Source organism: Lolium rigidum, chromosome 7 (genome assembly GCF_022539505.1).
Source record: "Lolium rigidum isolate FL_2022 chromosome 7, APGP_CSIRO_Lrig_0.1, whole genome shotgun sequence".
In the NCBI taxonomy this organism is placed as follows: Eukaryota; Viridiplantae; Streptophyta; class Magnoliopsida; order Poales; family Poaceae; genus Lolium; species Lolium rigidum.
The window spans coordinates 34,921,304-34,948,374 of NC_061514.1; the positions used below are offsets into that span (position 1 = coordinate 34,921,304).

At 46.7% G+C, this 27,071-nt stretch overlaps 1 protein-coding gene across 1 annotated transcript; it reads right to left on the minus strand.

Annotated features, from left to right (window-relative positions):
• Positions 1-11,937: 11,937 nt before the first annotated feature.
• On the minus strand, positions 11,938-12,645 carry LOC124671175 (heavy metal-associated isoprenylated plant protein 39-like). Its single transcript, XM_047207588.1, has 3 exons — positions 12,537-12,645; positions 12,355-12,438; positions 11,938-12,243 (listed from the first exon to the last, which is right to left on the minus strand). Exons 1-3 carry the CDS (start codon positions 12,543-12,545, stop codon positions 11,938-11,940), a joined length of 399 nt encoding a protein of 132 aa, XP_047063544.1. The 5' UTR covers positions 12,546-12,645.
• Positions 12,646-27,071: the final 14,426 nt, after the last annotated feature.

The following is a 27,071-nucleotide window of genomic DNA, read 5'->3' on the forward strand; positions in this document are numbered from 1 at the left end:
CAACCCGTGAGACACTTGGTTCTATGTCTTTAATTTTTATCTAGAGACAATGTTTGAGGCATTTTGCTTGTTCTCTAGAGACATTTCTTCTATGTTTGGGTCATGGTGGATAATACTAATTAGAAATTTGTTCCAAGCATCAACATATACTTGTGAAAGGGTGAGATGGTTAATGGAATAAGTCTTAATCACTAAGGTCATGAGTTCGAGTATCACTTTTCACATGGTTTCTTTTCATTTATTTACTCTAGAGACACAATATAATGCCTCTTTTATGTCTTCTAAAATGTAGAGACATTATTACTATTGTCCTTACCACGTAGAGACACCGCCCGTAGTGACAGTTTTGAGACAATATCGAAAGTGCCTCTATAACTATGTAGGAGCAATTTAAGTGTCTCTACGGGACCAAAATAGTGTCTCTACATGCCAATTCTCTTGTAGTGCCAGGAAGTAGGGTCATTGTCACAACTATCACTCCACCACCATCTGAAGAAAATCCTCATCCTGGTCCAGCTTTCCATGGCCTTTTCTTCTGCATCAATGGAGCCAGGGAGGGGTTTCTCAAAGGCTGTAGGCCATTTATAGGTAAGCATTGTTGCTTCATTATCTTCTATCCTTGTCCAGTATATGTAGGTTTGCTTGCTTGCTTCATCTAACTGCCTCAATATATGTAGGTTTGGATGGATGCTTCATTAAGCTTTGCACTGGTGCTCAGATATTGGCTGCCATCGCGAGAGATGGCAATAACAATATGTACCCAATTGCATTTGCTGTTGTGCCCAAGGAGGACACTGCTAACTGGTGTTGGTTCTTGACTCAGTTGAAGTATGCTTTAGGTGGAGAAGTGGGGGAGTTTGGCCCATACACAATCATGTCTGACAGACAGAAAGTAAGTGCTTGTTGTCTGAGAGACAGTAGATGTTGTAAATTGTGTAGTAGATGTTTTAAATTGTGTAGTAGATGTTGTAAATTGTCTATTAGTCGTCGACTAGTTGGCCTCGACTAGTTCTAGTTGACTAGTTGTCGTCGCCTAGTTGTCGTCGACTAGTTGGCCTCGACTAGTTGGCCTCGACTAGTTGTCGTCGACTAGTTGTCCTCGACTAGTTGTGTTTTAACTAGTCACGAACAAATAGTCGACGTCGACTAGTTCATGCCATCTTTAGTTCTCCTCTACTGCTTTATGTAGTAAACCCAAACCCAACATATCTTTAATTGCTTTCTGCATTGTCCAGGGGCTCCTCAAAGCAGTAAGCCAAGTGTTTCCCAATAGTCCTCAGCGATACTCCCTTCGCCACATTTATGCAAATTTCCAAGCTGCAGGGTTCAGAGGTGAAGACCTTAAAAAATGTATGGATGCAGCTAGTTATGCTTTCCATAAGAACCAATTTGATGTTGCCATGGATAATCTGAAGGAAGAAAGTGAGGAAGCTTGGAAGTGGTTGAGTGCAATCCCTGTGCACACATGGGCCAGGCATGCTTTTGACACATGTTGCAAGACTGACCTGGTGGTAAATAATCTCAGTGAAGTCTTCAACAGATACATATTGGATGTGAGGAAGAAACCCATTAGAACAATGATTGAAGGGATAAAAAACAAGATGATGACTAGGAATCATGAGAAGAGAGAAGGTGGTGCTAAAGCTCTATGGGAGATTACTCCTCACTTCACTGAGGTCCTAGAAATGGCTAAGAAGCACTCCAGATTCTGCACACCTAGGATTGCTGATATTGGCCTGTGGCAAGTGACAAATGCAAAAGGAGATGCAACATATGCTGTCAACCTTGAAGCAAAGACATGTGGATGTAGAAGATGGGATGTTACAGGGGTGCCTTGCAACCATGCATGCTCTGCCATCATCAAATCTAAGCAAGCTCCAGAAAACTATGTGAGCCATTTCTTCAAAAAACCCATGTACCTAGAAGCATTCAAGCCAATCATCTATCCGGTGCACAGGCAGCATGACTGGACCAAGACTGATACCCCAGACATCATACCACCTGTGTTCACCATTAATAGAGGTAGAAAGCAGGAGAAAAGGAGAAAAGGAAAATTTGAGGTGCCCAAGCCCAAGGATACATCTAGAATGGGCACAATTACATGTTCCAATTGCAAGTTGCAAGGCCACAGATACACAAGCTGCACAGTCCCATTGAGGCCAGATTTGCTTATAAGGAAAAACAAGCATGTGGTATGATGCACATTTCTCTGTTGTACATTTCTTTGTTACCAAAATGCTTGTCCTTCTTAATTTGATGCAACTGTCATTACTTTATGCAGCCATCTGTGCCAGGAGATGCTCCAGCAAGGCAAGATGATGCTCCATCTGCTCCATCTGTGCCAGGAGATGCTTCATCAAGGCAACCTCCAGCTCCATCTGCTCCAGCAAGGCAACCTCCAGCTCCATCTGCTCCATCTGCTCCAGCAAGGCAACCTCCAGCTCCATCTGCTAGGCAGGGACAAGCTGCTCCAGCAAGACAAGGTCCAACAAGGTATCCATATGTTCCCAGAAGCACATTTGTTGCTCCCAGGTCATCAGCAGTGGAAGAAGGAGGACAAGGCAGTGATGGGAGTGCTGGTTACAAAAGGACAAGGACATGGGGTTATTTCAACTGTGGGTATGTGCCTGAAGAAGAAGGATAAGGCAGCAATGCAACTGGCTACTAGTTTGTTAACTTGCTTGTGCAGTCTGATGTAATTCCAGGACTTGCTGGTTATTTTGGTTGTGTGGTCTGATGTAATTCCAGAATTTGCTGGTTATTTTGGTTATACAGATGTGCTGCACCTTATGAGCACTCTGTATATTTGTCATACAGATATGCTGCCAGATATGAGCACTCTGCATGATGTAATCCATATGTGACTTGGTTAAGTGATGAAACTATATGAAGTATTGTCTCAGTGACTTGGTTAATATTGTTGCCAGATATTTGAGTTTATATTGTTCAGTATATTTGGTATATGTGGCTTGGTTAACTGATGAAACTATATGTGGCTTGGTTAACTGATGAAACTATATTTGACTTGGTTAATATTGTCGAGAACGACTAGTCGACGACAAGTGTTGAATGACATCTAGACTAAACTACTTGTCGAGAACGACTAGTCGACGACATCTAGACCAAACTACTTGTCGAGGACGACTAGTCGACGACATCTAGACCAAACTACTTGTCGAGGACGACTAGTCGACGACATCTATACCAAACTACTTGTCGAGAACGACTAGTCGACGACAAGTGCTGGATGGCATGTAGACCAAACTATCTGTCGAGAACGACTAGTCGACGACAATTGTTGAATGGCATCTAGACCAACATAGATAGCAGCAAAATATCTCCATATAGCATAATATCTCAATCATATTTAGATTGTCATACATAGAGGCAGTCAACAACACATAGCATAATATCTCTAATCTCCATCATAATATCTCTACTACATCAAGAGCTAACCAGGTACTAGATCATCCATGCAACTAGTGATTCATTACAAGGCAAACATATCATTCAGCACACATTGCAGCTATCTTCTTCATCTTATCCTTCTGGACATGTAAAGCATTGAGTAGGTCTGAAACATAGTACTCCACCTTCCTCTTTTCATCCTTCAAAGTGGCAAGCACTAGCTCTACCTTCTTCTTTTCTTCCTTCAGACATGCTACTTCTTGCTCTGCCTTCTTCCTTTTTGCCTTCTCAAGCTCCAGGTTATGGTTAGTCAGCTCTGCAACATGCTCCAAAGTGTTACCCAATTGCTTGTGCAGTTCCAGGTTCTTCTTTTCTAATTCCCTTTTTTCTAGCACTAGCTGGTAGTTCTTGGTTGCATACTCAACATTGCCATGCATCCTTGAGTCTCTCTCCTCCTCATACATTTCCCAAATTTTCAGCAAAGAATGCTTCAGTGTAGATGGCCACTCCCCATCTACCCAATGCACTGTGTCACAAATATTTTCATCCTACATACATTGAGAAAATATATTTAGTACCAACTAAATTATACTAACTAAATTATACTATGCAGTGTAGCTAAATTATAGATGGAGTGTACCTAAATTATACAACAATTTCTTACTAAATTATACAAAGCAGTACCTAAATTATACAACAAGATTTCTTACTAAATTATATAGGCAGATTACTAACTAAATTATACAAGCAAAAACCTAGCATAAATTGTACAGGGAACTACATATATTGTACTGCCAACAACAAGGCATAGCTTCAGACAATGGAATCAAATTGCAGATAGTAAAAACAATCCAATCAACTAACCTACCTTACAACCACAGGCCAGAAATTTTCTTCCGGTGTTTGCACCTTCAAAACACACATACTTGTACATGGGCAGATCATGCTTGCACCTCAGGTCACAGTCATCATAGCCGGTGAAATCTGGGTCTAAAATGCTGGCTGGGATCTAATACAGGGCAGAGGAAGCAAAACTTACTACTGCATTCAACAAATCGACGCACATTGAAAGAATCAATCAACAAATCGAAGCCCCAGTGAAGAAATCCAACGAAAACCCTAACCCTAACCGACGCGCACATACCGGTGGACGAGGACTGAAGTCGTGCCCTCGGAGAACCCAGAGAGCAGGCTGTCGCTGCTGCTTTCTCCATCATTCCAGGAGGGCATGGCGGCGCGGGCGGCACGGCGGCACGGCTTGGCGGCGGCGCGGCGAGGAGAGAGGATAAGAGGGTGCGGCGACCTACGAGCGACGAGACAGGGTGCGGTGCGGTTCGATCCGACCGGCTAACTCTTAAGGTCTCCAGGCAGAAACGGCGAAGCGAACGGCCGTCTGCCAACGTGGCACCTGACAGTGGGTCCAACGAGGTTAAAACGCTATCAGCTCCACTTTTGTGCAATCTGTAACTGCTAGCCCAAGAAGTTGTACGTTTCTAAAAAAATTACCAAAGTTGGTACTGACCTGTTACCCTAGCCTGAAATGTGGTAGTTTTTTGTAATTTACTCGGCCAAGTGCCATGTGTACGTGCGTTCGTCAGCAGAGTGATGCAGCGATGCCTTGCGACTAAAGGATCACACAGCTTCACAAGCCTATCTACTCATGAGACTACGACGCACTATAACCAGCTGGCGCCAATCCTTCTGTACCGAATTCCTCCACCACAAAGCCTCGTCCATTCTCTGCCACGAGAAATCGATGTGGGTTTTTGTAGAATAATAATTCGAAGGGGAATTAGCAGCAGCTCCGATGCATGCATGTACTTCCTCTGTCCACAAATAAGTGTACATGCAGGTTTTTCAAAAAAAAATATGAAGTGGGGTAAAAAATATATTGGGAAGAACATGCATCTCTTCTTTTTAATTCTTTGACCTCCAATAAGCTAAGTGCATGTAGAAAACAAGAAAATATGTGGTTAATATTATTGGGTTTGATTTCCACGTAATGAGAGAGATGCAATTAAAGTGCATTGGGAAGATAGGAGTACACTCTTTTGTGGATAAAATTTATGGCTAGATGTCCACTTATTTAAGGACGGAGGGAGTAAGTGGGTAGTATTAAAGTATAGTATCATGCATATGATACTTCTGTATGATAATATCTCTATAGTGGATAGTATCATGAGTTGGTATAAGAGTTTTGTTGTATTTATTGATTTGTAGAATCTCAATGCAAAATTGTGTTAGTACAAGATTTGTTTGATATTAAATTTTCTCGTAATGTGCGCTATGATACAATATCCGCACATTTTAGAAAAGTCACAATGGGAAGTATCATAGATTACTATCATACATATGATACTAGTTTATGATACATAGCCTACAATGCATAGTATCATGAATTAGTATCATAGTTCTATCATATTTAATGTTTTATAGAATCTCAATGCAAATATGTGTACATGATGTGTTTGTCACTAAAATTTCTAGTTTTACGTGCTATAATACGGTATCTACCTATGATATTAGTCTCACCTCTCTCCTTATTAATTGATATGCCACATAAGATTTTTTCTTACATGGCATGCATGATACTACCTATGATACTTTCATTGGGGCTAGTCTTACTCTAATCTTCTCTATCCTCTTTAATTAGCTGCCACACTAGCATTTTTGTGAAACCATCATGCATGATACTAGCTATGATACTAGAACTATGGCTAGCCTAACAAAGGATACTAGCTATGATATTAGCATTTAACTAGCTATGATATTATTTTGGCAAAGTGATGAGAATAAAATGAAATATCATTCGACAAAATGGAGTATAGTGTATCAACCTAGAGATAAAAAAATAACTAATGCTTACTCAACAAATGGTTATTTAAGCTCTTAAATGAAGAAGGGGCATGAGGAAAGAATTAATACATATATAACTACCCAAAGAACAAAAATTTATCGCAAGTGCAAGCTAAGCCCACTAATTCACCTTTTTTTTGAAGGGAAACATGAGGGTTAAAGAGGATTTTTTTTTCAAAGGGGTCATTTTAAAGTAGGAGATGGTGCAAAAATATCGCTTTTGGGAAGATACTTGATTGGGCAATATGCCTTTAGTACTTCAACATCCATCGCCGTGCAACATTTTCCAAAGGAAAAAATGTCTTAATTCCCAGTCTTTTCCAACAAAAAAATTGAATATTGGTTTCAGAAGAACTTTGCCGGAGTGGAACGATTAGTTGCATTTATGCCATCGTTGATGTTGGTATAGTGCTCTAATGAGCCTGGCAAATTTGTTTGGAAGTTAGCAACCATGGGTATTTTTATGGTTAATCTATGTACCTAGATTTAATGAATGGTCATACGAGATTCCTCTATAAGTAATTATGGAAGACAAACATCCCATTGAAGAATTTTTTTATGTGATTTATAAACAATAAAGTTCTTAGACAACCTATCAAAACGAAACTAGAAGGGATGTCAAAATGTTGCTTTTGTGACTCATTGGAGTCCATTCAATATCTACTTTTCTCTTGTCCTTTTGTATGTACAATTTGGTGAATGATCTATTTATTTTTATGACATACCAGGCCAACCAACATCACAAATATGTTTGGGAATTGGTTAATTAAATGAGGTGAGCAAGATTTACAAATCTAGAATTCATATTGGCGAATCGGCTTGGTCTATATAGAATGCTAGAAATAATTTTATCTTTAAACAACAAAACAGATACAAATTTTTATTCTCATTGGATTTAACTTTGGTCCTGCCTTCTTTTGACGGATCAGCGGGAGTTTGTGGTTAGTGAACGCAACATTCGCTGGGAACTTATACACCCAGGTTGGATGTCGGCATAGACTTGAAGGTTCATAACTACCTTACGTATTTATTTTTCTGATGGTTGATACAACCATTTATGATCCCATGGTTAATATTTTGTAATACAAAAGTTGTGCGCATCAATTGATGCATGGGGCGGGCTGCTATGCTCCCAATTTCGAAAAAAAACATGACGTTGTCCAACTTTTGATTCCTCTAGCTGCCTTCACATGCTTGTAAAGCGAGGGAACGCCTTTTTGGCGTGTTGGAAAGGCGTATGCAAGCATCCATGCACCGTATCCTGCAGATCGATGGACGTGGCAACGTGCGGGATCCCATATTCCAAACCCAACTCAGGTACGTACGTGCGTTCGTAAGCAGGGTCGTCGCCGGAAAAGCAAACGATCGATAGTGATTTTTCATGACCGGATGCAGCTATACCTTGCGAGCAAAGGATCACAAATCCACAAGGTTATCCGTCAGTCCGCCTTGCGCGCACCAGCACACTCTGTACCGAATTGCCCCGCTAGAAAAGCTTCATCAGCATTCAGCTCGTCCGTTCTTTGCCTCGAGAAATTGAGGTGGGCTTTGCAAAATAATAATTTCACGGTGGAATTAGGGGCGACTCCGATGCATGCATGCCTCAGTATCTATCTGTCCCTGCGAGGACAAAGGCTCCTGTCCACGCTGATAGCTACTATCTCCAGTTGGATTTAATCGCTGACGCGAGTGTACGTATTTATACGGTGGTGTTGCGTTAGCTCTGCGTCGATCTTTTGCGATCAGAGGGAATACTTGCTCATGAGTCATGCCATTCGTGGAGTAGAATAGTCCGTCGATCGACCATCTCCAATCTTGTCATGCGCCAAGAAAAAGCATATCTACGTAGCATGTATTGAAAATACGGAGTGGAACCTAGGTATTAGATTCTCATGAACCGTATAACCTGCCGGCCCTAAAAATCGTATTTTCAACTCTCAAAAAATCCCAACAAAACTTTTGCGTGTAGATCAAAGTTTTTTTTGATTTTTTTAAAAAAGAATTCTATATACTTGTATTTACTAATCTGGAAAATATGAGAAGATTTTGATGAATAGTTTTCAAGTTTGTGCACTTTTCGTAAGTTAAAAACCAAGAGTTTTTCCTCCTGTGCCTAACTAGTTGGGCTAGACTATCGAAAATATCATCAAATAGGCTAAATTGTATACTTTGGAATATTTGAAATAACTTATAAAAATAAATATCTTCATTCAAAATCGTTATCCCAAGTTAAGGCAAAATCTCTGGATTTCCCTTTTTGGCGCGGTTTGATGAAATCGAAAGAAGATTTTTTTCAAACACGGGTCCTTGACGGTAGGTAACAGAGAAGAAACTCGTTTCTAGAAAGATACATGGCTTGGGAATACGCCTCTCTCCCAACAATATCCCTCCCTATATAACATTGTCCAAAGGAAATAAGTTTCGGTTGCTCATGTTATGTCACAGGTACGTTTAAACATAGGTTTTAGACAGGCACTTGCGGGAAACAGGGAGGATAGATGGACACACTTGTGCCGCCGCTTAATCAGTGTTAATTTGACCACACAACCGGATGTTTTTATTTGGAAGCTAAGAAAGTCTGGCAGTTTTTTGGTTAAATCTTTGTATCTAGATTACATGAATGACCACACAAAGTTTCTCAATAAATACATTTGGAAGATGAAAGTACACTTAAAATTAGAAATGTGGTTCTTGCATAAGAAGGTTTTGCTTACGAAAGATAATTTAGCAAAGAGGAACTGACAAGGGAGTCGTAGATGTTGTTTTTGTGATCAAGATGAAACAATATAACATTTATTTATTGCTTGTCCCTTTGCAAACATGGTATGGCGTGTAGTCTATACGACTTTTAATATTGCCCCCCGCAAATATTTCGAACTTGTTTGGGAATTGATTAGCAGGTGTACCAAAGAAAGATAAAGTCCACATCAGAGTTGGTGTCTACCCTTTATTATGGGCCATGTGAAATACTCAGAATGACCCATGATGTAAAGTTAACATGGTGTTTTGATCTTTAATTAACATGGTAGCGCAGAGTCGCCACATGTTTTTTCTTCTTTTTAGATGGTTGATTCATGTCTCAACCATGTATGACCCATTATGTAATCTTTTGTAAGACTTACACTTAAACTTAATAATCATCAATAAAAGTTGTATGCATCACTCAATGCAAAGCATGGGGCGAGAGTGTCCATTTCGAAAAAACTGTTGTGGTTCCGTAAAAAAAAATCCTTCAGCTGTGGGTACGTGAAACCTTTGCCCCAACAGCAGTGTTTTGTTTTTCGAATTTTTCTCTTAAAATAAATTCATGTCAAAGACCGTTATAATGGAGATAAGCACGACAGTTTTTTTAAAGAAAGGTCAAAGTTGTCATAAAGGTCAAAGGAAAAGGGAAAGGTGAAACATACTTGTCATTTAGTTTAGATAATGGACGGACCAAATATGATCTGTTCAAGAAGCCTTTTAAGGCTTGCAGCTAAAAATGTGTATTTTCTAAGATGGACATTTAACAATGTATTAGGTCGTAATCATGTGTTAAGACTAATGACTCGTGAGCCAAGAGTCAATGGGGCTTTACTTATACCGAAGGAAGCACAAGGGAACAATTGAAAACTGTCCAAAACCTCGGAGATCTTTTTTCGCGTTTTGATCAAGATCACTGCCTGAAAGCAACTCCCAGGTGGAGCATCAGCTCGAGAGGTTCAGAGTTCAGACTGTCTGTTGGTGAATGATAACATTCAGGAGATATAGCCGCTTGAACTTTCATCTCTTTGTGAAAGACTCGCTCGATCTCCTGCACCTGCAATCATCTATCAGGGTACTTCCTTGTCCCCACTGGAAATAGCTCTCACTCAACATTTTCACTTAATATCGAAATGCTTTTATTTAGATGCACGGCTGCCGGCCGGTGCAATCCTTACGTTAGATGGACATGTAAGGGCATCTCCAACCGGCTGACCCAAACGGACGCGCTGGGCCGTCCGTTTTGGGCCTATTGGGTGGCCAAGCGGACACCCGGACAGCGGCCCGCGTCCGCATGTCCGTTTGGGTCGCACGGTGCGCCCAACGCGCGGACGCACCACATATGTAATAAAAAAACATAAATGAAAATGAAAAATAAAAACAACAAAAAATAAATTTAAACTACTGGTTAGTTAAACTTAGCCCTATTTTGGGCAATTTTTACACAAAAGAAAGCCATATATGGGCTTTAAACTAAAAAAAAAAGAAAACCCTAGACAGGGTTTGCGAGCACACGGTGGCCGCCGGCAGTACTACCCCCAGTAGTACTCGTCGTCGTCGGCGTCGATGACGACGACGCCCCCCGGCGGCGACGCGCTGTTCCGGCTCGAAACGCCGGAGGGCACCGGGGACTCCGGCCAGGCGACCCGCTGCGCCCTTTCCCGGGCGGAGTGCGGGTTCGGCGGGCTCGCCGGCCTGCGCAGCCGTGCCCTCCGCGCGGACTCCTGCCGGAGCTGCTCCTTCGGCCGGGCTGCGGCTCCGCACGTAGCCGGAGCGTGGCCGGGCGCTCCTCCTCCGCCGGGCGCGCGGCCCGGCGCTCCTCCTCCTCCCGGAGCGCCGCCCGACGCGTTGCCTCCTCCCGACGGCGCGCCGGCTCGAGGAAGGCCCACGCCTCCGCCCGGGCGTCCTCCTGGGCCTTCTCGGCCACCTCCTCCGGCGCGGAGGCGCGCGGCGTCTCGGCGAGGTGCGGCCATTTGGCCAGCTCGTCGAGATCGCTCGCGCTCGCGGGACGCCGCGAGCGCCGCCTGCAGCTCCGGGTCGTCCTCCTCCGCCTGGGCCTGGGGCTGGTGCGGGGCCTGGGGCTGCTCGCCGATGTAGAGGCCGCCGGGGCGGCGGCCAGCCCGCCTTGCAGGTGTGTGTGGCTGCGCGCGAGGCCGCGCCGTCGTGGAGGTGAAGCACGTGTGCCGGCGCGCATCGTGCTCCACCTCGAACCACAAGTCCCAGTTGGGACTTGCGTCGCCGTAAGCGGGGTCCTGCTGGAGGTCCGCCGGCAGCTGCGCGCGGCGCCTCCGGATCTCCGCGACGCGGGCGCGGCCGGAGACCGGGATGGGCGGCACCGGAACCCGATCTGGGCTCGAGGTGCCGGCCGTGGGGAGGTGCACGTCCCCACACGGCATTGGGACGCCGGCGTCCCAGAACATCTGCGCCACCGCTACGGTGACGTAGATCCGCTCGCGTCTGGGCGTCGCCGGCGGGCCCATGGCGAACGGCGCCGGCGCGACTGGCCGGCTGCTGCCGGCCTCGTGGTCGTTGGCGGACGGCTGGAACTCGCGCTTCGGGGCCATGACGGCGCGAAAGCTTCGAGCTCGCGCGTGCGGCCGGAGTGGAGAGTGGGGACTGGATAGGGACAGTCCCCTTCCCCAGTCCACATTTAATAGGACTGGGGCACCGACAGGTGGGCCAGCCACGCGGACGAGGCGGACACGCGAGGACACCGCGTGCCATCCGCGGCCACGCAAACCCGGCCCAGATTTGGACCGGGTTTGCGTCGTTTCGGACTCCGCGGCCGTCCGCTTATGCGGTGCGTCCCCGCATTGGGCCGGGATTTTGTCCGACTCCACCCATTCGGACGCGCGGACGCGGGATGGGTCGCCCCGTTGAAGATGCCCTAAGGCACGCCGTCGATCGAGAGCGGGAGGCAGGGCAGCCAACCTATGTACAAAATGGACAGGGGCATGGACGTGTCGATCCGCAGATGACGCAGTACGGCTGCGGGTGGTGCGGCGGCCCGTACCACGGCGTGTACACCGGGGCCTTGTTCGCCTCACTATTGTCGCCGGCGCCACCCTTCTTGTCGCCGCCCTTCTCATTACCGCTGTCCTTGCTCTCGTCCTTGACTGGGCCAATGGAGACGACGTGCGTGGTGAAGCGCTTCTTGCGCAGCCTCTCCACGACGTGGATCGGGTCGACGGTGCCCACCACCGTCATCTCCTGCTTCTCCATGTCCACGATCGATACCTGAAGAAATTCAGATATGGCCGGATCAGTGGGCGCACTACACTATAGACTGATTGCGATGAAGCAGAGCAAGGGACAAACGGGAAGGGGAGAAGAAGAAAGGGTGATGGCCAGTATACCGTGGAGACTGGCGATGGCCTCCATGGCCTTCTGCTTCTGCCTGGCGTCGTGCAGATCCAGCTTTAGCACACTCGTCTGGAAACGTCATACAACAGAACAAAATCAGCTAAAACCATGGACCGCAATTGAAATCAGAAAAGAAAGCCCCGATTTGATAGACTGTGAGTAAGCACCTGCTGCATGGCGTCAATAGATTCGACCCAACCCAACCAGGATAGACGGATTTGGAATGGTGGAATGAAATGCTAGGCGATGATTGTCTTGTATGGTTCAGAACAAAACGTCCTATGATCTGAGCGTCTAGGGAGTGACGGAGGGTGGATTTTATAGGGGCAGCCAAGGGTTCAACAACCTCGCGGAAAAAGTCTCGGTGTTTTATGTTTTTAAACAAAGGTGTCGTAGCAGAAAATGTGGCGCAGAATGGAACGTGTGGGTGGATAAATGCACGGTGGCCACGTAAGCAGGGGTTAACGTAAAATAAACAGGGTTAAAGCTTTAAAGACCAGGTTAGGAACTTGGTCGGCAAAACATCTTTAGGTCAAGAACTTGCCAAAATATCATTTTCTCCACAGTAAAATACAGATTTTTTTAACCATATATTTGAATGTATTTGCTAATTCTCAGTCAACTAAGAATTAAGATAGAGACCAGTCAAGTCCCCATCCTTTGGACTTGTATCATAATTCATGTTAGTGGTGAGTTTCATGTCGGTTGTAACTGAAATTTTTCAGTTGAAAATGGGTTACAAGCGTGAAAAATAGTTTTCATAGCGCAAATTTATCGGATGGCGGTCACTTCACTCAGACACACCCTAATTAAAGGAAACACATTATTAGTTGTCAAACGCATTGACCTATCCACACTGGTGGAAAAAGGGCCATCAGTCGCGGTTCGCAACTGCCATTAGTCGCGGTTGCGCAACCGCGACCAAAGTAGCGCGACTAAAGCCCCCCCCCCCTTTAGTCGCGGTCGCCTACGAACCGCGACTAAAGGCCCGTCCACGTGGGCGCCGGGCGACCGTCGGGGCGGAGGCCCTTTAGTGGCGGTTCTTCCGGCCGACCGCGACTAAAGGCCGCCGCAGGTTTAGGGTTTTAGGCCCCCCCCTAAACCTGCCCCCCTAAACCTGTTTTCTCGTTTAATTTGTATTGTTTTATTTCTTTTGTGCTTTATTGTAATTTTGAAGGAGTTTCACATATTCTACGGTACTACATACATGCATGCATATGAATGTACAATTTCAAACAAATTTGAAATTAGAACCAAAAAGAATTCAAGAGGAATATACAATATATATTCAATATCATCGGATGACCATATACAAGTTTGAACAAGTTTCCATACATAATTTAATGCATGTATAGTTCTACGTCCTCTACGTAGTGTTTTCCTGTAGGATCGATGACTTCCCTCGCGAACCATCCAGCTAGTTCCTCCTGAAGTGGTCGGAAGCGAGCTTCTGGACTAAGCGTCATCCGGAGGTTATTCCTCTTGATGTTGAGCTCATCCGACTGGTCCCGCTCATTGGTGTATCTCCGGATCCTCTCACAAACATAGTATCCACATAGATTGGTCCCCGGTGGCTGAATATCCCCAGTCGTCCGCACTGCCCTTTTAAAATGTAGCTCTTTTTTGAATTCACCGACCTTTTCATCTACGAACCGTCTCCAAACCCTACGAGGCAAAGAAAATTAAATGAACAAGAGAGTTATTAATTAGTTACTTGATATTAGGAAATGATGAACGAAATAGGCCGATCGATATAGAGCGCAAATGAATGAAAACACTTACTTTTGCATCATTTTTCTCATGTCGGCCCAAAGCGCCGCATCCATATTCGAGAGAGTCGTGGACGAGAACTGTGGAGGTGTGAATTTGAATTACCATCAGAATCCGAGTGGAACCTACGGACACGATACATGCACAGATCATGCATATATAACTCATCGATTAGCCACATACCATGCATGGAGAGTAAACAAAAGAGAATGTGCTCAAGACAGAAACACTCACCCAAAATGGTAAGGAAATAGAATATCACTTTTGAGTTGCTGTTTTCTAATAAACCGAAACAGGTCTTCCTCCACGTCGGCGGGGTGGTGTTCTAACACATATGAATTAACGATGTGTGGGTCAATGAACCCAACATCATTGATGTTCCTTATTTGCATTTCCAGCTTCTTCATTACTGCATAATAGCGTAGACAACAAGATAGTTAGGACAATATATAGTGCAGGCAATGAACGAGATGGGGTAGAAATTAATAAATCACTTACGAACGTAGCAAGCGATGATAGATTTGTCGAGGTCGCGCAGATTGAACAGCTGGAACAATTCACTCCGATGAATTGTTATATAGTAATGTTTGAAGTGATGCTCAACTCTAACTTCCGCATAAATATAGTCTTTGGCGTTTTTAAGTTTTATGTAACTCTTGTACCAATTTAGCGAGACCTTTCATTTGTCGAGGTAGATCCTCTTCCTGCGCGAGGCTCGACGAGAGGGCCATTCTTCACATATGTAAAAACTACGTCCTTCATTGGCGCCTCATCAAGGCCTAACGAGTGCACGAAGAGTGATACCTAAGTCGGCCGCTTGTTCTCCGGCACTCGTTACGGTCAATCCATGTCTGCCGCAGCTGCTATGATATCGGGGGCATCCGGACCGGCGGCTTGCACTATGAGCGGGGCGATCGATTGTTTACTTTGTTCCCCGAGCTGGGCAACTTCTTTCCCCCTTTCTAATTTTTTCTCGGCCTCCTCCAAGGCTTTCTTCTCCGCCAAATCTTCGTTCCTCTTGAACGCGAGTGCTTGCCTACGAAGTTCACGTGCATAGTCGTCAGGCAGATTCTTTGCGGCTTGGGACGGTGTGTTCAAAAATGACTTAGCCCACTTCTTTTGCTCATCGGAATATACTCGGCTTGGGCTCGCCCTCTATTTTCTTCTTGCAGCTCGCCTTCCATTTCTCTAAATCAGCAGCCACGCCCGCCTCGACTTCCTCGGCACTACTTTCCCAAGGCCTCGTGGGGAGAGGCTTCAGTGATACCTCCGGTACCTTTGTTTTCTTAGGTACGTAAGGGTCCGGGTTAATAATCCAGGACTGCTGCTTCGCTTCTTCGCCGGAGGTGGATTGGGGGCGGCGTGCGCTACCCGCCCGGGGCGGACTAGGGGCGGCGGCTGCTTACCCGCCGGAGGTGAATGGGGGGCGGCGTCGGCCCTCGTGAAGGAGGTGTAGGTGAAGCACCACCACCACCACCGCCACCGCCGCCACCACCACCACCGTAGGGGGGTGGACTTGTTGGCGCCTCGCCTGGAAACTTTATAAACTTCTTCTGCCATAGAATGAACTGGCGCTTGACATCTCCAAGTCTTGTCGCCCCTTCGGGTGTAGCAATGTCAATGTCCAGGTCCTCAAACCCTTGGACTATGTCCTCCACCGTGACACGAGCATAGCCATCTTGAATGGGGTTGTTGTGGTGGAGTGCTCCAGGTGGTAAAGCACTGCCGATGGCTACCTTCATGGACATGTTCCCGATAGGATAATACGAGATGACATGCTTTCATCTCCTTTATATCGTCCACGGGGTAGCGAGGAGGCTCCGGTGCAGTAATTTCGACCACCGGAGGCTCCGGTGCAGTAATTTCGATCGTCGGTGCACCAGCCGATGGGGCCTCCGTGGAAGCCACGCTGCTTCTCCGCTTCGGCCGCTTCCGAGATCCAATGGATGATCTTCATGCTGCGCCCGAGCTGCATCTCTTTCGGCTACTAGTACACTCACGGTTTTCTTCATGACATCCATTTCCGATGCCAACCGCGCCACAACATCTTTTTCCCGATCCATCTTTCTCTTACGGCTTACGTAACCGTACGGGTCATCGTTACGGGGAACCCTATTTTCCACGGAATGTGCCCCATGCCTCGTACACGTCCTCCGTGTTCAGGATTCCCGAGGGCTTTTGTCAGGGCGTCGTTCTCTCTGTTGAACTTGATCCTCCCCTCTTGAGCATCCCTCATTGCCTCAATAAGCTTTTGGGTGGGTGTAATTATTTTGCCATGGTAAACACACTCCCCTGTCTCCGGGTTCAGCGATCCCCCATGCCCGTACCACCAGCTTTTGGCCCTTGGGTCCCATCCCTCCGTACACTGGACGGATTCCTCGCGCCCTCGGCTCGTTCTCCATCTTCTCCCACCTAGGCTGCCAAAAGCGATACCCTCCTGGCCCCATTTTATGATTGTACTCCTTCTTGGCCGCATTTTCCTTATTTTTTTCGATAGTTCAAGGAACTGCTCCGATTTCTTTTGCTTCACAAATTCTGGCCAATCATGTTGCAGTTTCTCATATTGTCCTTTGAAATCCGGAGTCTTGCCCTGGTTGACAAAGTCATGGGCTAGATTTTGCTTGTATTTCCGGAATGCGTTGGCCATCCTAGAAAGAGCGAACTATTTGACTAGCTTGTGCCTCTTCTTGTTTTCCGCAATCTTGTTACCCTTCTCATCGTATTTGCGGTATTCCGGAGGTAGAACGAAATGTTCCATAAGCTTGTTGAAGCAATCTTTTTTTGTTCTCTTATCGACAAAAGTGAAACCAACACGTGCCTTCTTTGGCTCATTCCACTCCGGAGGGTGATCGAGACGTTGTCTCTAACAACGGCTCCGCATTGGCCGACAAACTTGGTGGCGTTCTTGCTTGGGCTCCGCGGCCTGCCGGTTGCTTCGTCGACAACATCGATGGTGCATGTTTCTCCTGCTTTCATCGTCTTGGTTGCGCCACGCTTTGACGACGACGTACTCGATTGTTTCGACGATCCGGCCGAGGGCTAAAATAAGAAAGAGAGGCGCGCGCGTTAGTACACACATATTTATTCAAATCGGTGAGTTTGTATCACCGGAGGCTCAATGTATATATATATACCTCGGCGCCGGAGGTGGTTGCTACTTTCAACCGAAGATTATCGTCGTTTATCGACGTTCCTTCGGCACCATCTTGCTGACCATGCCCTTCATCTTCACCCTCAAAGTTCGAGATAAGAATCGATATCATCTTCTTCTTGTCCGGTCGGCACATATAGAACATCGCCTTTTATGATGCCGAAGATTTGTTCTTCAGCGTCCGGATCATAGTTGTCCATAATCGGGTCAACTCTATCGTCCGCCATATGTCAGTCCTGAAAACATGTAGTCAAAACAAATTAATTGTGTATATGCCAGCATTATCATATCTCTTCTACATATAAAGAGAGAGGGCGACGAGGGAGGCGAGAGGGGGGACGCAGTGTTCGCGTGACGGTGGCGGTGGCGAAAGGGCAGTGGCGGCGATTAAAGACGTGGTGTCGGTGACGGTGGCGGTGGCGAAAGGGCAGTGGCGGCGACGAGGGGATCGTTGCCCCCTCCATATACGCGCGCGGTGGTTAAGTCAAATTTGAGTTTTTTTAAGTCAAATTGAGTTTTTTTTAAGTCAAATTTTAATACACGCGGGGTCGGCGGGCGATCGATGGCGCGCGGCGGCGGGGCGGACGCGGCGGGGCGTGCAAGGACACGAGACGATGTACAACGTCCGGGCGGCCGGGGCGCGCGACAACGACACGGCGAGGGCGACGGGGCGACGACGACGACGGCGCGAGGGCGACGGCGATTTAGTCGCGATTTCTCTTAAGTTACAAATTTTTAGTTAGAATTTAAATTACAAAGTTTATAGTTACACTTTTAATTACAAAGTTTAGTTACAATTTAAATTACAATGTTTAGTTACACTTTAAATTACAAATTTCCGTTACAATTTTAGTTAAAAAAACTAAAAAAATCCCCTCTCCTCTCCCCTCTCTGTGACGCATATGCGGGCGGCCGGGCGCGCGTGCGCCGGCGCCGCCGCGGCCATCTATGGCCTGCAGGGAGGGCGCGGCGGCGAACGGTGGCCAGGGAGAGGGTGCGGCGGTGAGCGGCCAGGGAGGGCGCGGCGGCGCGGTGGCCAGGGAGGGCGAGGCGGCCGGCGAACGCGGTGGCCGGGAGAGGCAGGCGCGCGGTGGAGGGGCGGCGAGAAGGGAAGGGGGGCGAGACGAACGGCGCGCGGTGTGGCTCGATCTCCTCCGACGGCGGCGTGGCTCCTCCGGCGGTGGCGTCGAGGGCGACGTACGGCGGCGTCGAGGGCGACGGCGGCAGTCCTTCGGCGCGCGCGAGATGAGGACGGCGAATTCGAAGAACTGAAGAAGATGAAGTGGGCGGACAGCGCGCGAGTATTTATACTCGCAGGCCTTTAGTCGCGGTTGGGGACACCAGCCGCGACTAAAGGTCACCCTTTAGTCGCGGCTGGTGTCCCCAACCGCGACTAAAGGCTTTTTTCGCCCGTTTTTGCGGTTCCCGCGGAAACGACCTTTAGTCGCGGTTGGGGAGACCAACCGCGACTAAAGGTGCTTTTTCAGATTCATTTCAAAAATTAAACTAATACATTTCAAATTTTTTAAAATACAAATAATATATCAAAAAATCAGAAAATAAAACTAATTCAATTTAAAATCTTAAAAATACAAATATTATATCAAAAAATTTAGAAAAATAAAACTAATTCATTTCAAAATCTTAAAAATACAAATAATATATCAAAAAATTCAGAAAAATAAAACTAATTCATTTCAAAATCTTAAAAATACAAATAATATATCAAAAAAGTCAGAAAAATAAAACTTATTAAATTCAAAATCTTAAAAGTACATATAATATATCAAAAAAGTTAGAAAAATAAAACTAATTCATTTCAAAATCTTAAAAATACAAATAATATATCAAAAAATTCAGAAAAATGAAACTAATTCAATTCAAAATGTTGAAAATACAAATAATACATCAATAAATTCAGAAAAATAAAACTAATTCAGTTCAAAATTTTAAAAATACAAATAATACATCAATAAATTCATAAAAATAAAACTAATTCAATTAAAAATCTTAAAAATAGAAATCTTTCCGCCTCCCTCTTCCCACCAGTTTTTCCCACCAGTTCTTCCCGGCCGCCTCTATCTTCTCGTTGGCCCCCTCTTCCCGCCTCTGTCTTTCCGCCGACCCCTCTTCCTGCCTCGTCTTCCCGCCACTTTCTTCCCGCCTCTTTCTTCCCGCCTCTTTCTTCCCGCCACTTTCTTCCCGCCTCCTGTCTTGCCGCCTCTTTCTTCCCGCCACTTTCTTCCCGGCACTTTCTTCCCGCCTCTTTCTTCCCGCCTCTTTCTTCCCGCCTCTTTCTTCCCGCCACTTTCTTCCCGCCTCCTGTCTTCCCGCTCCCATTTTTCCCACCATTTGTCACTACATATATGTAGCCCGGCTTGGCCGACATTATCACATCTCTACAATCTCTCATCACTCTCTCATGGCTTCCACCGCACCCACTCTAACCTACCGGCAGGTGGAGGAGCTTTGCGCCTCGAACTACCCTTGCCCACCGGGCTACCGCGTCCCCGCCGGGCTGGAGCCTAAGCGCCGGCGGCGTGCCCGGTCCCTCCCGTCCCTCGGGGTACTGCGCGCCGGGCGGCCATCACGAACCACTACTACCTCGACCTCACGCCGGAGCAGCGGATGAATCCCGCCGGCATCCCGATAACCAGCATACTTGGGACGCCTTCTTCATCAATCGGCATGAGAGGGCGCTCGCCGAGTATGAGGAGGACGGTCCGCCTCACGGAAACTTCCACGAGGCCGGCCGTCGGCTATGGTGGTACGGCCGGACTCGCGGAGCGTCATGGACTACATCACGGCCGGCGATATCCCCCACCTGCGCTACCCTCGGTTCGAGCCACGAGCGCCGCCCGACGACGGCGACGATAGCGGCGACGACGACGGCGGCAACTTAGAAGGCGACGACTACCGGTACAACGACGGCGACTATGAAGACTACGAGTATGCATATTACACGCCTAGGCGAGGAGTATGACTAAATCACTCCAAAATTAATGTATGCGGGAGTATGACTTAGTCACTCCAAATTTCATGTATCATCGGTGCTATCTCGAGTCAATTGAATCATTCGAAAATGGACACCAAACACATCACGGGTAATATAATTCACATGATCCATTCAACAAAGTTTGGTACAATAAATTATTACACATCATTTCTTTCCTTGTGTCCCTGCTTGCTTACGATTGTGCCGTATCCATGGAGCATCCTCATCATTTAACTTAATGCTTGGGTCGGTGTTCACTTTGAAGGGAGGAATTTCAACAAACATATTATAATCTTCTGACATGTCTGTCTTGTCCTCCACTCCCACGATGTTTCTTTTCCCTGAAAGAACAATGTGGCGCTTTGGATCATCGCATGATGTACCGATCGTTTTCTTATCTTTCCGTTTCCTCGGTTTGCTACTCATGTCCTTCACATAGAAAACCTGAGCGACATCTTTCGCTAGGACGAATGGTTCGTCAAGGTAACCAAGGTTGTTGAAATCCACCATTGTCATTCCGTATTGCTTGGTCCACCTTTACCCCACCTCCTGTTAGCTTGAACCATTTGCACGGAACAAAGGGACCCTAAAGGAGGGTCCATAGTCAAGTTCCCATATCTCCTCTATGTAACCATAATATGTGACCTTTTGCCCATTCTCGGTTGCTGCATCAAAGCGGACACCACTGTTTTGGTTGGTGCTCTTTTTATCTTGGGCGATCGTGTAAAATGTATTCCCATTTATCTCGTACCCTTGGAAAGTCGTTATAGTCGAAGATGGTGTCTTGGCCAACATGTACGGCTGATCTACAACATGTTCGTCACTCATTAAATGTTTTCTCAACCAACCGCCGAAAGTCTCCATGTGGGCCTTCCTAATCCAGGATTCGGGCTTCCCGGGGTTGTCCGAGCGTAAAATATTTTTGTGTTTCTCAAAGTACGGAGCCACCAAGCTGGAATTGGTCGGAAGCCGTGTGGTGTGCTTCGGTCGAGAGAATGGCCGTCCATACATATCGTTGATTTCCTTCCGATCGTGCCTTTTCCACTTAGTCTCCCCTCGTGCCGCGATCGAGGAAGACCAATCGGCTTAAGGTCGGGAACAAAGTCAACACAAAACTCAATTACCTCCTCATTTCCATAGCCCTTGGCGATGCTTCCTTCTGGCCTAGCACGGTTACGAACATATTTCTTTAATATTCCCATGAACCTCTCGAAGGGGAACATATTGTGTAGAAATACGGGACCGAGAATGGAAATCTCATCGACTAGGTGAACCAGGAGGTGCGTCATAATATTGAAGAAGGATGGCGGGAACACCAACTCGAAACCGACAAGACATTGGATCACATCGTTACGTAACCGTGGTAGAACTTCTGGATTGATTACCTTCGAGAGATTGCATTGAGGAATGCACATAGCTTCACAATGGCTACTCGAACATTTTCCGGCAGGAGCCCCTCAAAGCAATCGGAAGCAATTGCGTCATAATCACGTGGCGGTCGTGAGACTTCAGGTTTTGGAACTTTTTCTCCGCCATGTTTATTATTCCCTTTATATTGGACGAGAATCCTGACGGGACCTTCATACTTGCTCGGGCATTCAAAAAAGATGACCTTCTCTTCTTTGGTCGGAGCGTAGGCTGGCACGACCTTGAAACCGTTCCGGATGCCGGTCATCGGGGTCTTTCAAACTTTGTTGGTCCTGCCGTGCTTCCTTTGTATCATTTGACTTCCCATACACGCCCAAGAAGCTTAGGATGTTTACGCAAATATTCTTCGTAACGTGCATCACGTCGATTGCGGAGCGGACTTCTAGGACTTTCCAATATTCTAGCTCCCGGAATATAGATTTCTTCTTCCACATGGCTACGTGCCCGTCAGCTCCCTTCGGAACTGATTGTCCGCCGGGACCCTTTCCAAAGATGACTTTCAAATCCTTGACCATATCAAATACCTTAGCACCGAGTGTGTTCCGCGAGGCTTCGGCCGGTGATCTGCCTTGCCGTTGTAATGCTTGCCTTTCTTTCTTACTGGATGACCTTTCGGAAGAAATCGACGATGCCCAAGGTACACGTTCTTCTTACAATTTGGCAAATGTACACTTTCGAGTCTCATGTAAGCGAGTGCGTGCATGCATTGTATCCCTTATTTGACAGGTCCCGAAAGGTTACTAAGAGCAGGCCAATCGTTGATGGTTACGAAAAGCAACGCTCGTAGGTCAAATTCCTCTTCTTTGTGCTCATCCCACACACGGACACCAGGTCTGCCCCACAGCTGTAAAAGCTCATCAACTAATGGCCTTAGGTACACATCGATGTCGTTGCCGGGTTGCTTCGGACCTTGGATGAGCACTGGCATCATAATGAACTTCCGCTTCATGCACAACCAAGGAGGAAGGTTGTAGATGCATAGAGTCACGGGCCAGGTGCTATGGCTGGAGCTCTGCTCGCCAAAAGGATTCATGCCATCCGTACTTAGACCAAATCTTATGTTCCTTGCGTCAGCTGCAAAATCTTTGAACTCTATGTCGATCTTTCTCCATTGCGTTCCATCTGCGGGGTGTCTCAACTCCCCGTCCGACTTACGGTCCTCTTTGTGCCATCGCAACAACTTGGCATGCTCTTTGTTCCTAAACAGACGTTTCAACCGTGGTATTATAGGAGCATACCACATCACCTTGGCGGGAACCCTCTTCTGGGTTTCGGCCCTCAACATCGTCACCAGGGTCATCGCCCCTGATCTTATAACGCAATGCAGTGCATACCGGGCATTCATTCAAATTTCGTATTCACCGCGGTAGAGGATGCAGTCGTTGATGCATGCATGTATCTTCAGAACCTCTAAACCTAGAGGGCAGACAACCTTCTTTGCTTCGTACGTACTGGCGGGCAACTCGTTATTCTTTGGAAACATATTCTTCAACATTTTCAGCAAGTTTTCAAATGCCGAGTCAGCTACACCTGCTCGTGCCTTCCATTTCAGCAAATCCGAGTGTGCAGCCCAGCTTTTTCGGACCATCATCGCATCCGGGGTACGAGCGCCTTCCTGTGATCCTCTAACATGCGATCCAAATTCTCCCTCTCCTTTTCGGTTTCGCAGCGTCTTCGTGCATCGAGCAATGGTCCGACCAAGATCATCAACGGGATCCTCTTCTTCACCTTCCCCTTCACCTTCCCCTTCACCTTCAGCATCCTCCATGAAAGTATCACCGAAATGAGAAAGATAGCTTTCATCGATGAAATCATCCCCTTCTTCATCTTCTTCCATTATAACCCCTCTTTCTCCATGCTTGGTCCAACAATTATAGCTTGGCATGAAACCGTGCCGAAGCAGGTGCATGTGAACATCTCTTGAGGAAGAGTAACCCTTCGATTCTTACACTTAACACATGGACGAGATAACAAAACCCCCACGCTTGTTCGCATTAGCCACTACGAGGAAATCTTTCAAACCCGTATCGAACTCGCCGGAGAGTCGGTTACCGTACATCCATTGCCGATTCATCTGCATTATTATAATATAAAATATATAATTAACCATCATGCATTTGTTAAACTAACTAGCTACAAACAATATAAATTAAACAATGAACTACACACACATGCATATTGTATCAATGACGACACATCAAAGGTTCAAGTTGCTAACCGCGATCGAGGAGGAAAAAATAAATGAGAAAGCTCAAGTGTGGCTCCAACACTTCATATCATGTTTGTTTCATGCTCTTGGGGCATTTCATCAAACACCTTATGTGCATAAGAGGAACCAAAAGCAAACCTAACACTCACTTGTGAAGTTTGTGAAGAGAATGGCTCCAAATGGCTAAGTGTTGGCTCCAAATGGCTGGATGGGTATATATAGGGGAGGGGCTTTAGTCCCGGTTGGCTGGCCAACCGCGACTAAAGGCCTTCGGGCACCTTTAGTCGCGGTTGGCCTGGCCAACCGCGACTAAAGCTCCCCACGTGCACCGGCTGGCCACCGTGCGCCCTGGGCCCAGGCCTTTGGTCGCGGTTCGCCACACGAACCGCGACTAAAGACCCCATTAGTCGCGGTTCCTTTACCTTCGCGACTTATGGGGCTTCCCGGAAGCCTGTTTTTCTACCAGTGCCAAAGGTAAAGTAGGCTAACCATACTTAAATTTTTTTTCGAACCATGCAGGAGAACTACATGTATATATATTAAGAAGAGGGAAAGCCCACAAAGGGAAAACAGTACAGGTTACAAACACGACCCAACCATGAGGATTGTCACTGAGGATCTAGGTACATACAAACTAAGACACTCCTAAAAACCAATCCCTTATAGAATGAAGCGACCTCTACTAGCTAACGACCATAATTTTGCTTCAGATTTTATTTGCTCGATGATTTTTTATGTTGGCTTGTGGGTATTTTCGAACACTCGGTTATTTCTCTCTTGCCAGATCAACTGGGAAGTAAGTATTACCATATTGTGTTTAGTTTTTTCTTGCTTGTGCCCTGCAGATTTGTCAAAGCTTGTTGCCACCAAACTTTAAGGTTCTGGTTACTGAACGGGACGACCAGCGCTAGACCTGCCCAACTCATCACTGAATTCCAAATGATATTGATCACCGCACAACCAATGAACAGATGTTGGGGATCTTCTTCGGCTGACTTGTAGAAAGCACATTTATCATTATGCGGGAGACCACGCTTTGCTAGCCAATTGGCCGTCCAGACTCTTTCTCTAATGAACAACGAGATTCCAATCTTGCAGCTCAAAGGAGCCCAAGTTCCCCAGATTTCTTTTGACATGTTGCATTGCGGAGCGGTTTTGTAATGCGCCATGTAAACGGTTTGAAGTTAAAGAACCTCCAGCCTCCCAGGTCCATGTCCACTCATCCTCTGAATTTTGTCTTATATGCACTTCATTGAGTTCTTCCAAATGGCTACAACCTGAACAAACCCTTGGATGTTGATCGGCTTCTTGATGTCATCAATCCAATTTCCATTGATGACTGCTTCAGCTACTGTTCTTCTTGCCTTTGTTAGAGGATTTATTGCCATATAGATGTCTTCTATTGATTTCCCATTTAGCCACCTATCGGTCCAGAAACAACATCTCTGGCCATTAGCAACGACCACCTTTGTCGATGCGTTGAATAGATGCCAATCTTGCTCTTCCATGGGTGAAGCAATCGTACACCAAGGCTTTAGAACCCCAACCCGCAGATTCCAAGCCCATCGAACACGCATGGCAGTGTTCATGACATCTATGTTTAAAATCCCAAGTCCTCTGTTTGGTTTAGGATGGCATACAGTCTTCCAGTTAACAAGACAATGCCCTCCCTTAACAGTGTCAGTGCCCTTCCATAAGAACGCCCTTCGGATCTTATCATTTGCCTTTAGCACCCAAGGAGGTGGGTCTAGGGACATCAAATGGAAGATCACATGGCGCTTAGCACTGATTGTACTAGGATAAGTAGGGTGTGCGTGTGTGCGTTCATAGGGGTGAGTGTGTGCGCGTATGTATGAGCGTCTTTGATAGTACTGTGTTTCGCAAAAAAAAACAAAAACAAAAAACCTTGTGTGAGCATGTGTGTCTTCCACATAACCATACTTAAATAGTTTGGAATCAAACCTCTATCTCCCTGAAACCAAGCAATCTATACTTGAGTGCTCATGTATCGTATCTATCTTCTACCTCTTGTTTCTTTGTTTTGGTTCGCCTTCTCCTCTCCTAATTTTTCTATCTCTGTCTTGAGAGCAGCTCGCCCTTGTCCTCATAGATCCATCATGCACCTGTCCTAGAACCTACCTAGACATGGCCAACGATAAGTTTAATTACTGTAGCCACATACTACTGTACATCCAGTGTAAATGTACTCATGAGCTGCGGTAATTAGTTTGGGCCAGAGGAATTATCAATTGTCATGGCATTCCTTAATCTTAGGGCATTTACGGTGGAAGGTGGTTATGTGTGATTGAATTCTTAAAGATAGTGATTATTGCACATTATTTTAGTTATTCTGAGCAAAAATTTCTTTGATTGGCCATAAAAGTGAAGTCTACACTACTTAAAAAGGACGAATATGTTCCCTATTCTGCCTGCATCCCACTACAGCTAACTTTCGTCGTTCTCGTCGCGCTACCATTCCGCCCGCGCCTAGCTGGGCCGCGTCAACATGGGCCGCCCTAAAGTCGCTCGCCTTCCCTTCCATCTGCACGCCGCCACCCACGAGAACTTGGATGCCACCTCCGTCACCGAATCCCCACCGACGCACCCTCTCTATGCCCCAGCGCACACCCGCGACAAACCCTAGCCGCATCAGCTCGGGCTCGCCGGCTGGCCGGCATGGTTCCGGCGTCGCCGCGCCTTGGCCCTTGGACTCCCCGCGGAAAACCCTAGCCGCATCAGCTCGGGCTCGCTGGCACATGGTTCCGACGTCCCCGCGCCTTGGGATCCTCGTCGTTGTGGCGCTCTCCAGCACCCACGCGGACGCGCCCGCGAAACCCTAGCCGTGGGGCTCGGGCTCGATGCACGGCTCACGCGCATGCGCCTCAGGCTGGTCTCCTGGCTCCGGATGTCCCTCCTCGGCGACGAACACGGCGTCTGCCCTTCATATGCGATCTCCCACTAGGCGCACGGGTTCACCGCACCATCGTGCTATCGCAGGTCGAGCTCGTGGGCAGCAAGAGAAACATGCACGCGCTCGGGAGATGGCCTCCTCCACGCTGCGATTCGTCCTCTTGCCGCGGCCGAAGATCGACGCCGCATCCGTCTTCCTTCCAGATCAGGCCAGGACATCAGCGGCTTCTTCTTGTGAA

Bases quoted from the DNA above. Each gene is read 5' to 3' on its own strand.
- LOC124671175 (XM_047207588.1), bottom strand. The intron at 12,244-12,354 runs GCCATCACCCTT...GAATTTCTTCAG, and splicing joins CCAGTCTCCACGGTATACTG to GTATCGATCGTGGACATGGA.